The 14,122-nt window shown below is 31.3% G+C and overlaps 1 protein-coding gene across 1 annotated transcript; it reads left to right on the forward strand.

Moving 5' to 3' along the window:
• Positions 1-10,878: 10,878 nt before the first annotated feature.
• Positions 10,879-14,084, forward strand: LOC140812698 (dolichyl pyrophosphate Glc1Man9GlcNAc2 alpha-1,3-glucosyltransferase). Its single transcript, XM_073171042.1, has 4 exons — positions 10,879-11,650; positions 12,243-12,449; positions 12,538-12,775; positions 13,516-14,084. Exons 1-4 carry the CDS (start codon positions 10,913-10,915, stop codon positions 13,884-13,886), a joined length of 1,554 nt encoding a protein of 517 aa, XP_073027143.1. The 5' UTR covers positions 10,879-10,912; the 3' UTR covers positions 13,887-14,084.
• The last annotated feature ends 38 nt before the right edge of the window (positions 14,085-14,122 follow it).

Consider the following 14,122-nt stretch of genomic DNA (forward strand, 5'->3'; position numbering starts at 1 on the left):
TACAATTTGTTATAGCTTCTGTAAAACATATATTTTCATCTACGAATTTATGTTGGTATTCTATTTTTTTCAAAATATTGAAATTAGAGGTTGTAAAAATAATTTATATGAAACAATTTTTGCATGCACGAAACTCTTTTTTATTAACAACCTTTTTCCCAATTTTTGATGGTATTCAAAGATCAAAATATGAAATTCTCATACATTAAATTGTATTTAAACCAGTTATTTTTTTTTTATTTTTTATTTTTTTTTACATATGAAACGCTGCCAACGGACTCATTCGTTGATTAATTTTGTTTTTTAAAGGATGAGATGTTCACATATATTTGTATATATGAAAATGTACACAATATTTTTTCCTTACAAATTTAATAATCAGAATATTTGGAATGTAAAATAGTTTTTCGGTGTTTGTTTCACTTTTTTTTCACAAAACTCTCGTGAAATCGTCTTATTAGTCAATTTTATGATACAAATATCCAATACGACATATCTCATGAAAAATATTTTTTTACGAAACAAATATTATTTTCGATATAAATTGAATCCATATGTAAATTTGTTAGAAGATGTCGCTGTAAACTTATAATATGGATTTGTTGTTCTTGTCGAGAAGTTGCTGCCGGGTAGCTCAGTAAACATCCATCCACAAATAATATATACATATACATATATATATACATATACATATATATATACATATATATATATATATATATGGCTGCTTTTTATTATGATTTGGGACTTTGTAGAAAGTGGTGAAAAAACATTAGGTAAATATATATGTAGCCAGATAAAACATATCGAGTGGAAACCAATATTATATTATTATTAAATCAGTACAGATCATTACACCGATTCAAATCTCAGGAAAAAAGAAGAAGAATTAAGTTCAGCTCTGAATCGAAAGACCCTTCATTTTCTTGATGAATCGGAGCCTTAGATGCTTGGGAAAAACCTGATAAATCTCTCTCTCTCTCTTTCTGGTCACTTTTACTTTTGAGAAGTAATTAATTTTTTATAATTTGTATTTTAAGCGACGGCCACAGTGCCCGTCAATACAGTTTTCTTGGTATGCGATTCTTTGTTAGATTCTGAGTTTGATTTCTTGGACGAGGAAGAAACTTTCCATCTTTTCTCACTGGATTCGTCCATCTCAATCTGTTCTTGCCTACACTCTTGGCTGCAAAATGGAGTGTCCCCTCTGAAAATTACCCAAGAATTTTCAACTTTCCATGATCAATATACCAGATTTATAAAGTAAATTCAAGTTTTCTATGGAGCAAGAACACATCTTTAAATAAAATCACAGCATAAAAACATGAAGGTTCTGAGAATTAACAGAGAACAGATTTGGCAAGAAAAGTACCTGTACATGAAGATATCACTATTTTGGGAGAGATGTTTATGGCAAAGGAAGCAATAATCAAGAAAATGGGGTTTAAACTGCTCATGATATTCACATCCGGTGTAACATACAGCCGCAGACCTCATGTTTTTATTGGGGCGGAGTGACAGTGATTCCACGGCGGCGATGCGGTGGATGCGACGGTGCACGACGGGGGTGGGGTTGAAGAAAGTAAAGTGTAGAGGAAAACATTGGTGGGGGCCTATGCTTTTATATAGATGGAATTGGGAAAGCTGGCAATCGAGTGTGGTGGAGTCCAATTTTTTTGTTCCATTGTTTAAAATTATTTAATAAAATAATATTATATTTATCGACATACATTAAAAAGTCCAAAAAAAATACGAAGCAAAAAGATTAGGTGGCTTGTGATGATAGGCTGATGCCTGCTGGTGCATTGGGATATGTCCAACATTTTAAATAATAATAATAATAATAATACATTGTGTATCTTCAGTTGATTCTTGTTTAAAAAATAAATTTAAGTTTTTCTGGTCTTTAATAAGTTTTTTTAAGATTTTCTCAACATAAATTTAATTTTCTAATTAAAATAAATAAAAGGCTAGAAAGAGAAAGAGATGTATTATGAGAATTCTAAAATTATGTCAATATATTATTTTATCTAAGTATTATATATAATATAGATAAATCATATGTATGAAAAAACGAACCATCTATATGAGATGACCTGATTCAATCCATATTATATATTTTGCACACGCGGTGCGTGTGTACAGTTTTTTTATAATTATATATAAATTAAAGTGAAATTTGATAAATTATCAAAGGACTAATTGCTATTTGAATTGTTGTAATTTAAAAAAAATGTTTTTTGAAATTAAAAAATAAATAAAAACAAAAATGTAAATTTGATACCAAATGAGGATAAAATTGGTAAAACAAAAAACAGACGAACTTTTTATCTCTATTAGGAAGATTCATAATAATAGTAATAGATTTGTAATAAAAAAATGATATTTTTATTATAAAAAATAATATTTTATTTTATAAAATTGATTAATGAAACGGTTGCACATGAATTTTTATGTTAATTTTATTTATATTACTTCCTACAAAACATGTTAATCAAAACACCTTCTAGTGTTCAGTGAACATTCGGTATCCTTGTATTATCTTATTTTTGGCTCTTTTTATTGTTAGGCTACGTTTGGTTGGAAGGATAGGATAAACTAATGATTAGTATGCAAATGATAAAGAAAATGATTGTGGTAGGATGGATTAATATGAGGTAAAATAATATTATGTTTGGTAAGATTTTTAAGTGTAGGATAATTTTGAATTTTTTGATGAAAAGACGAAATTGCCTTTCCCCTTCGCGGCGACGGTGGCCGGCGGGGGGCTGCGGCCAAAAACGGTCGGCCGAAAATTTCGGTCGGCGCCGGCGGTCGCCGGTGCTCGGTCGGCGGCCGGCGGCGGTCGTTGAGGCGGCGGGCGACGGCGGGAAGTGGTGGTGAGTTTGAATTTAGGAGAAGGGTAAAATTGGAAAAATAAGATGTATTAAGAGTAGGATAAATAATCCTAGGGGGTGAGGAGGTATTATTTTAACCTACCTAATATAACCTAATCATTCATAGGAGGGATAAGGTGGGTTAAATAATCACGCGTACCAAACGAGGAATAAAGTAGGTTAAATAATATAAACCTACTTTATCCCTCAAACCAAACGGGGTCTTATAGTTTTAAAAAATAGTTATGCTATTTTTATCATTCAATTTATCCTCAAATCCCACTAGTCAATAGATTTTCAAGAATATAAATACCAGCTTTTAAAAAATATGGTGTCGATCAAAGTTATTATTTTTCATGGTAGATATAGATCTGGTTGACTAAAGACTTTATCTATCTGATCTATAATATATATATATATATATATATATATATATATATATATATATATTTTATTTTATTTTTTGAAAAAAAAAGGGAGAAAAAGTTTGGCCCCTCTTGGTTGGGGAGAATCTTAAAAGGATGCAAGAACTTTTCTGCCACACGACGTCTTGCATTTTTTTTACGGATTAATTAATTGTGTAGATCAATAAGTGGACACATAGGCTTGATTATTTATATTTAACTAATATTTTATGTGTATAAACAAAAAGTTTATATAAATAATTTGTTTATTTTATTATTATAGTTTTAGCAAATTAGAATATTATTTGTCGGGGCATCTGAGCAACTATTGTAATATTAGTGTTTGTATAATGGAATTCAGTATACATCAGGGGTAGTTTCGTACAGCAACATAATATAGTCAAATTATTTCGTTTTTTGAGTAATTTTGCTTCCGTATATTTTGAAAATTATGGTGTAATGATTTTCTAATATATCTCAATAGCGTCGAATCAAAAATCCATCTCATAAAATTGATATGTGAAACAGTTTCATAAAATTTGTTGTATCGAGAAAAAATAAATAGGTGCTTGATCTAGAGTTAAAACATATTTTAATTAAAAAAAAAAAGAAATACAAGTTTAATTATGGATTGCTTGAAAAGGACATCGATAATATTATTAGCCCAAGTTTGATCTTGCTATAAATTGAAACCAAACCACTCATTTTCACGCAATAATTTTATACAAACATAATATTTTATTTCATGTTTCATACTTTTTTTTATTATAATAATATATATTCCTAAAGTATGTTGTTTATAACACCTTTTAAACAAAAATTAATGCATGATTTTTGTTGTATGTACTTGGGTTTTCTTATTCTGCGGCACATGGTAAATGTGTGTTGGTGAGAGATTAATTAAATATTATAAGACTTTGATATAATGAACGTGTCTTTTGTGAGACGATCTTTTTCCAAGAAAAAGATGATGAGACATCAATTGAGCTAGAACTCTGGGGCACTGTCCCATGAGAAGATCAAATGTCCAGTTTTAACCACACATATACGGGGTTCATCAAATTCTTTAAAATCAACGGCTCAGATCCTGTGAGGGCATAGATAGCATCGACCTAACCATATATATATATATATATATATATATATATATATATAATAGTGCTGTAAAATCAGTGGGAACATTTACCCACGTGTTTTATTCTTCAGAGTCCCCACACGTTTCCTTTCCTTTCCGCCTTTCCCATCACTACACCTCGGAGCTGCGTCGGACTGGACCCGCATTCCATATACTTACACAAATGGGATCCACTATCTTTACATAAATCCAACGAAGAATCTTTGTTTATGTTTAGCTCGCACATTAAATCTCGCTTTACTCTTGGAAGGCTTTGTTGGGTCCAAATTCTCAAGAAAAAAGTTTGTATGAGACGGTTTCACAAATCGTATTTTATGAGACAGATATCTTATTTGGGTCATTTATGAAAAAATATTAATTTTTATACTAAGAGTATTGTTTTTTATTGTAAATATCGGTATGGTTGACCTGTTTCACAGATAAAGATTCGTGATACCGTCTTGCATGAATTCAGTCTCTATTTAAGGAAAAATTTGTCTTAGTTCCTTACTCTCACCTGTTTTTCTATTTTCGACTTCCTGACTTTGAAACCCAAAAATCATACTTTTCGTATATTGTTAGTTGGTAAATCTATGCTTTAATTTGAATATTTTTTTTACCCAATCTTGTAATTTGAGTGTTACAAAACATTTTTTTCTCTTTTTTGGAAATAAAATAGTACTTGGAATAAAGGCCTGACCAGGTACGATGAATTGTCCATATTTTTTATTTTGTTACCATTGGATGAATATCCAATGAATCGACTAAATTTTTTTTTTTTGTTTTTTTTTATATCCATCATATATATCTGGAATCTAGTTATTGGGGTCGAGGATTGACTGCAAAATATTTTGTTTAAATCAAAATATGCATAAAATACCCCAATTTAAATAGATCATATATAATTTTTAACCTTAAAAAATTGAGTAATTTGCCTTGGCAAAATGCACACTGGCCTTGGTATACAAGCTGGAAGGGTAATTTTCACTCACATTCTAAAATATTTTTTTAGAAAATTACAAAACTCTTATGAGATAGTCTCACGGGTTAATTTCATTATACGAATATTCAATTCGACTCAACTCGTAAAAAATATTTAAGATATGAGTTGGATTAATTCGTTTACATACAGTCTCATTTGAGACCTACTCTTTTAAGAAAAAACACTCAACTACTTCGGAGACACGTATTTCTATATCTATATCTGTATCTATATATATATATATATAAAAGCAGAGTTTTTGCCAAAATAGAAATTTCCCACCAAAAAGACATTTAAAAGGAAAGATATGTCATGAATATTGAAATATGTGTACTGCAATAAATGATAACTTCAATTATTGTTTGCATTGATTATATCAATTTATTTAATTCAATTTTGAATTTGATTAATTTTATATTAATTCAAATTTAATTTATATATTATGTGTTTTTTATTTTTCGACTCAAATCGAAACTAAACTCTATTGAAAATTAAACTATATTAAAATTTTTGCATTGATTATATCAATCAATTTAATTAAAAACTGTATAAATAAATTTAAAATACAAATGATTGCAATGTTCAGTATCACTCATGATACAATCATTCAAAAATATATTTGCTATTTTAAGTAATTTCATGCCCAAATTACTTACTTATATATATATAATATTTATATATATATATATATATATATATATATATATATATAAAAGTAGAGTTTTTGTTAAAAATAATAATTTCTCTCCAAAATGTCATTTCTAAAAAAGAAAAGATATATCATGAATATTGAAATATGTGTACTGCAATGAATGATCACTTCAATTATTATTTGCATTGATTATATCAATTCATTTAATTCAATTTTGGATTTAATTAACTTTTATATTAATTCAAATTTAATTTATGTATTATATTTTTTTATTCAAATTGAAACTAAACTCAATTTGAAACTAAACTCAATTGAAAACATAAACTACATTAAAATTGTTGCATTGCTTATATCAATCAATTTAATTAAAAACTGTATAAATAAATTTAAAATACAAATGATTGCAATGTTCAGTATCACTAATGAGGTAAATCATTCAAAAATATATTTTGCTATTTTAAGTAATTTTCTGCTCAAATTACTTACTAAAAAAAAATATAATATTTAATTAGTTTATTTAATTTTTTAAAATTAAAATTTTTTGAGTGTTAAAAGTTATCACTATAACAAGGTTTTTCCAATGAACATTAAATTATCATTTAATAATCATAATTTTTTTTATCTCAAATGCATATTATTTCGAAATTACCTTAATTTGAAAGAATTAATGCATTGTAGTTTTCTTTCAAAATCAATGTATATTGTATATCTTGAGTTGTTTTCTTAAAAATTAAAATAAGAAAACACAAGAAAATTAAAAGAGATAGATTCAAATGAGTTTCAAATGCATATTAAATTACACTAAATAAACATGTATATTACCCTCAATAATCAGAAATGTTTGACACCCAATGCATGCTGTGGGGACCCGGACGCTAATCATCTTCTTACTCATTATTGGGATTTAATTATCAGTAAAAACTACAGTTCAGTAGAAAAGTACAATACTGTACAACCTAAGTCTAAGGTTCAATTACTAAATTCAAGTAATAAACCAAGTCTGCTACAAGTCCGGAATCACCACGCTAACTCGTCTTCTCTCATCGTCATTTCGACCCTGATCCAGCCCCACCTGTTGTCATGCACATATACAAAACAAGACAACAGCCGGATAACTCCGGTGAGAATAAATCCCAGTATAAAACATGGTAAACATGCATATACACATAATGATTCATGGAACATGCTGTTATGAATAAAAGCAAAGACAATAGTAATAGATTTCATCATCTATGAACTCTAATCTAACTAAACATGCAATTCAAATCAGATAAACCCGCATGTAAATAGTCTAAATCATGAAACATGCTTTCATGACTGAAAGTAATAACAATAGGTTCCATAGTCTATGAAACCAATTCATCTACGCATGTTGTTCTAATCAAATCATGTCTAGACTTGACTCAACTATAACTCTAGGGATCCCGGGGTGAATAAGACGTCACTGGCTGTCACCTACCCAACCACTCGGGGCGACTGTACGTCTTATTCCTAGACTTCGGTCCGAGCTGTATCGACGGCTGGCAATAGGAGTAATGGCTACTCCTAAGTTGAGATACACCGAACGTCTAGAAGTCTGACAATGGCTGTTAAGACTTTCCTATATTAAATGCAATGAATAACAATCTGTAAACAAAGCATAATCATATTCATAACTGAATATCACAATTATCTTACATGCTTGAATACAATTCTATAATCAAAGCATAAACATCTCAAAGTATAAATAACAGTCTAGTATGTGATTTTATTGGGAAACTCAAAATGAGATCTCATTTGAGTTGTGGCTTCCCGAATATCACATGAATTATACCTTTGTCGTCCCTGTCTGACGAAGAAGATGACCTATATCCAAATCTGTCCATATCAAATCTGAAATGACAATATCAATACGCTGTATCAGTGCATAACTCAAGACACACTCTGTTCTGATCAATACTCTACTCAGTACATAATCTGATCAATATCTGAACAAGATACAATCTGATTCATATCAACGAATATCACGATGAAATCTAAATCATAACTGAATCTGATCAATTTAAATCAACTGATGTTTTGACGGCATAACAATACAACCTGAATAACCCCGTCAGTTCTGAACATCACAAATATAATACTGGAATTCATAATCTGTGTCAATACCATTCATAATCTGAATACTAACACAATTCTGGTATAGAATCTCAGTCAATATCTTTCAAAAATCATAACAATTGTATAAACAGTCTGTTTCGCAATCTGACTTCGATTCTATGATGTCTAACATGACAAGAACATCATATATGAATCATATTCAATTCTGACCATAGAATAATTTCAAAACATGTCTAAACGTAACAAAACTTACGTCCAGTTGTAGCTTGTGTTGATAGGAACACAGTACTGAAGTCGGATTCAAAATCAGACGGGCGGATTTCTCACAAAAGGCGTAAGGATTTTTCACTACTTTTCTGAAGCTTTTCTCGATCTTCGTTTATGCTTTCTGAGGGATTTAGGCTTGTAATGTATATATATACACCCACGCTGCATGTCTAACGAACGTGGCTACATTTCATGATTCTTAGGTGGCGCTCGAGCGGTTGAAATGTATCGCTCGGGCGCCGAACATACTGTCCGGGTGATTATCTTGCCCACCACTGGCGCTCGAGCGGTCAAAAACTACCGCTCGGGCGCCAGACTCTCTGCCCAAGGGTGCTCTTATATTGCATTGGCGCTCGGGCGGTAACTTTCTGCCGCTCGAGTGCCGAAGGTTCTGTCCCAATTTCTTGGCTAACAATGCGACGACGCCCGGCTTCTTCATTCGAGTTCGTATAATCTCAATCATGATAATTAATCAATGTCTGATTAAATAATTAAATCTCGGGCATTACACATGCAATTCGAGATTTCCATAATTTGAAATAGTTTGTATGATATAATTCTGTCAAAAGCATCCAATGTATAGTTTGAGATGTCTTATTTGAATTTTACACTATAAATAATGCAATATTGCATATTATATTAGAAACCAATTTTATTCTGTTTATCTCACTAAATTTATCTACTCCAAAATTAAATTATGAAATGACTCTACTTTTCAGCATCACATATGAGTTGAGTCCTTCCACGATATAATGTTCGTTTAAATTTAGATTTGTTCGTTGTTATGAACTACCTATATATGGAAACAATGAGAACAACGAGATATTAAGTTTGAAATATGTTTTTCATGATCGAAAAGTAAAAAATATTATTCTTCTATTTGTACAAAATTTTAATTGTTGCATATTACTAATGTGATAATTTTCTTCTATATTACAAAGTTCGCGGATACATGATAATATAAAATGTACCGTAATAGAAATGATTAAACCAATTCTAAAGAAAATACGCATCTTATTAGAAGACATCTTATAAAATTTATTGACATTTTTTTTGAATACATATAGTAACTGTTAATAAAATAATGTTTTGATTAATACATAATTTACTTATGATCACATGTTTCATTTTTCTTTCGGAATAATAGGTTGTTGTGTATATTATGAAGAGATTTTGTAGATAAAATCACAACTCATTTGGATAAAGATATTGATGAAACAATTATTGTTATCATTCAAATGTGTCAAACATGTGTAACGTCACAAAATTGTTTGTGAATGTAGATTTAGATGAAATTACTGAATTTTTAAAAAAAGTATTTCTCAATTATTTTATTGAATGTGATTTAATTATTTTTTTTATCACACGTTAAAAAATAATAATATATAAATTCTCGAAAATTAAAGAATTAAAAATGTATTAAGGTTGATGGTCGACATCAATATATTAAACACGATAAACATCATGTCATTGTTTTAGGCTAACACAATCTAAAATTTTGATATATGATAGTGATTATTAGCCAAAAAATTAATCGACATGCGCTGTATTTAACATTTTTTTTAAAATTAACGAAAAAATAGTTTTTTTAATAATTATATTAATTTTTTCAATTTAAATATATATTCAATTTTTACTAATTTTTAATAATATCATCTCGTGCATCGCACGGGTTAAATACTAGTATATATAACATAAAAGTATTTTGAAATGAAAATCTAATCCTATAAGGAAACTGATTCGGATTATGATACAACAAAAACTTTAAAATAATTTGGATAATTGACGTAATTCTAGAAATAATGTAATTATAAAATTAATTTAAAACTATTCGTGCAATTCATTTGCGTGTACCACCATATAGCAATTACCACATATTCCGTCAACTCGTGGTGAAATTGTCTTTATGATTATGTGATAATAATAGACCACAAGCAATTATCACAAAAAAAAACACACTACGTTAGCGATGATTTTAAAAAAAACATATTACATTAACACCGATTTTGTTTAATTTCGTCGTTAATTTAGAATACATTTGCACAAGTCGAAAATCTAGATTTTACGATCTTTCAATGTATCGACTCAATAACATGATAACACATTGTTTTATTTCCATATACTCATGCAATCGATAATGGGATATTTCGGTCATCGAGCGATGAGCGCAAAATGTGAATCTTTACATTCTATTTATGCACTTCACCATCGATTATGACTCATATTGCTTTACTGCTAGACACAAGAACAAACTTGGGGAACAATGAGATTAAAAGATATTTTTAATGAATATATTGTCAATTTTAAAAATATTTTAAAGGAAAAAAAATCTGATTGTCTTCGTTTAGTGATCTTTGTTTCAAATTAAATAAATGTTTTTTTTTTCAAGATACATAATTTTCATTTGAAGTAATTTTTCATGACATATATTAGTATTTTTATATTATTTTTAAAATAAAATTTTCAAGAAATTATATGATAATTTTGGACGTTTCGATTGCACAACAGGCTTTAGCCGAGATGGAGGAGCTCCCCAATCACCGCCGCCAGATAGTCGGCATTTGTTGGCCGGCCCTAGTAGCCGCCGCCGTGAAACTCCTCCTTATCCCCGCCTACCGCAGCACCGATTTCGAAGTTCACCGCAACTGGCTAGCTCTCACACATTCACTTCCCCTCTCCCGCTGGTATTCCGACACAACTAGCCCATGGACCCTCGATTACCCACCATTCTTTGCTTACTTCGAGAATTTCCTCTCATTCTTCGCATCCCGAGTGGATCCCACCATGACCCACCTCCACGACGGCCTCAATTACGCCTCAGACCTCACCATCCTTTTCCAACGCCTCTCCGTGATAGTCACCGACGTGGTTTTGATATATTCGGTTTATAGATTGACAAAAGGCGGAGACTTTAGGAAAATGGAGAGCTTTTTTATCTGGATTCTGGTTATTTGGTCACCTGGGTTGTTTATAGTTGACCATTTGCATTTTCAGTACAATGGGTTTCTGTTGGGGATGCTGTTGTTGTCAATTTCATGCCTTGAGAATGGGAGGGATGTGATGGGAGGATTTGTATTCGCCGTTTTGCTCTGTTTTAAGCACCTTTTTGCGGTTGCTGCTCCCGTTTATTTTGTGTATTTGTTCAGGCATTATTGTAGGGGTGGCTGGGTTAAGGGATTTGTGAGGTTAGTGGTGCTGGGCACCACTGTTTTGGCTGTTTTTGGTGCTGCTTATGGGCCTTTTTTGTACCACGGACAGGTAGAATCTTACCTTGTTATGCACAAATAGTAATGATGTTTTTTACTCCAATTGTATCATATGCATCCCTGAATCTTGTATTTCTGTATTGTCGTGTAGATAGTGAAGTTGAGTTTCTATCTGAATATTTGACTGATAAGCTGATTTAAGCTGTCATTGACTCATTCGGAACTTACTCAATGCTGCGTTTTTTGTGCTTTAGAAATGTACATTTTCACACTCGAAATAACTCAAATTCAGAGTTATATCTTGAAAAATAATATCTGACAATTGGATATTTGGTTGGTGGATTTGCGAGGGATGATTTACGGTAGAGATGACGCCAAAAAAAAATCCTTTTCGATCGATCATTTGCAGCTGATTTAGTTTTATTTTGTGAGCCAAGTAATGTTTGCCTATGACAGAGGCTTATAAAAATGAACTGCAATCTTCCTTCTGGTCCAAATATTTCATTTCCACACGTGGTGAAATATTTAGCAGATTCATTCTCATGCTATAATTAGAGATTTTTGCTGGGTTGTATGCTTTACATCTTAGATACGTTGCAAACAAATATTAACAGATTGCTTTATATTTTACTTCCTTCTTGCAGATACAACAAGTTTTCCGCCGTATGTTTCCTTTTGGCAGGGGACTTTGCCATGCATACTGGGCTCCTAATTTCTGGGTATTTTATATAATGTTGGATAAAGTTTTCGCCTTTTTGCTCGTGAAGCTTGGTTTTTATATTGAAGCTCCAAAAGCTTCATTCACTGGTGGTCTAGTGGGTGATTCCTCGCCTTTTTCTGTATTACCCAGGGTAAAATGTTTAGCCCATCCCCTTATCGCTTGTTGCAAGTTTTTTTTCCATTCCTAAATTCTTTTTTCTCACTGATTAAATTTTTCAGATCACCCCGATGATTACATTCATCCTGGTCCTCTTGGCAATATCTCCTTGTCTAGTGAAGGCTTGGAGAAATCCCACACCAAAAATGGTTTGTCGATGGGTATCCTATGCTTATACGTGTGGCTTTCTATTTGGTTGGCATGTTCATGAAAAGGCTTCACTTCACTTCGTGATTCCCCTTTCCGTTACAGCCCTTAAAAGTGCGGACGATGCGAAGCATTACTTCTTTCTTTCCATAGGTAAAAGACGCTATGTTCCTAATTATTGTTATTTTTCTTCATTTAGCTTTGTAAAAGCCATAAAACATTATGTCGCATGTAATGAGATAGCATATTAGTCTCTTTTTTTTTTTTTTTTTTAATCATTTTGTCGACTTCGTAAGTTTAGATCTATAATGTATACACATAATTAAGTATCGACTCATTGAAGTCATAGCTCTATAAATTGTCTTGGATATAGAAGATAATTGAGTGGTCAAGCAAAAATAAAGGGCATCTATTGCTGTGAATGTAGAGCTTGCGAACCTTTGTATATTGGATTGAGAGCTACTTTTTATTGTGCTTTTTTGGTTTGAATTGACACCGCTTTGCTCGGGAAGAAGGATCTATTTCTGTCAGTTGAAGTAAAAAGGTGCATAATTGTTTGATGAGGCATGATGGAACTCTTAGTAATTATGGATATGTTTTGGGTTTTTACAGGACATATTTACTAGAAATACATTTTAGAAGTTAAAGTAGGGTATGTGATATATGTTTTTTTTTTATGTTTTCCGAAATAAGCATTTTCTAAAATGAAAATGAAATCAACAAGTTCTGCCTCTACAATTCCTTAAGCTTGTAGTCACCCACCATTGGGGGAAAGGCTAGTTTAATCAAGAAAAATAACTTTTAGAATCCGCTTTGATGTTTTTGGTTGCATATTCTATATGGAAATAGTTATATTGACCATTGATATCAAAACTTTGCTTTATGATACGCAGTGTCCTGCTACTCGCTCTTCCCTCTTCTATTTGAAGCTCAAGAATATCCAATCAAAGTCACATTTCTTCTTCTTTATGCTATTCTAGCTTGGCTCGGGTTTTCCTCTCGTTTCCCGGGGACAAAGCCGAGTTCCTCCATGAAAGAAACAAAGGAAAACAAATCGGGAACCCCTGGTTTCTCCATTGGATATTTGGGACAATCCTACTTGTTTGGGTTAATAGTGGTTGAGATATGGGGACAATTTTTGCATCCCATCATTTTTGAGGATCGACTACCATTTTTACCGCTCATGATGATCTCTATATATTGTGCTCTAGGAATTATGTATTCATGGATCTGGCAACTGAGACAAATTACCATGCTACATTGACTTTGTAGTTTTTCTTTCATATTCTTTGGCGGGGATCGTGCTGACACATTCGACTTACAGAGTGAGAAGATATTTTAGTTGTATTCATGGTACTTTCTGTTTCTTGGAAGTACGAGGTTGGCCAAAAATGTTTTTTGATATAAAGTAACTTCTTGTCGGTCACAGCAGTTAACCCTTTTCTATACTGTATTATTATAACAGAGATCCCGTAGCTTTCAATTGATATTTTATATCTA

This window comes from Primulina eburnea, chromosome 14 (genome assembly GCF_022965805.1).
Source record: "Primulina eburnea isolate SZY01 chromosome 14, ASM2296580v1, whole genome shotgun sequence".
NCBI lineage: Eukaryota > Viridiplantae > Streptophyta > Magnoliopsida > Lamiales > Gesneriaceae > Primulina > Primulina eburnea.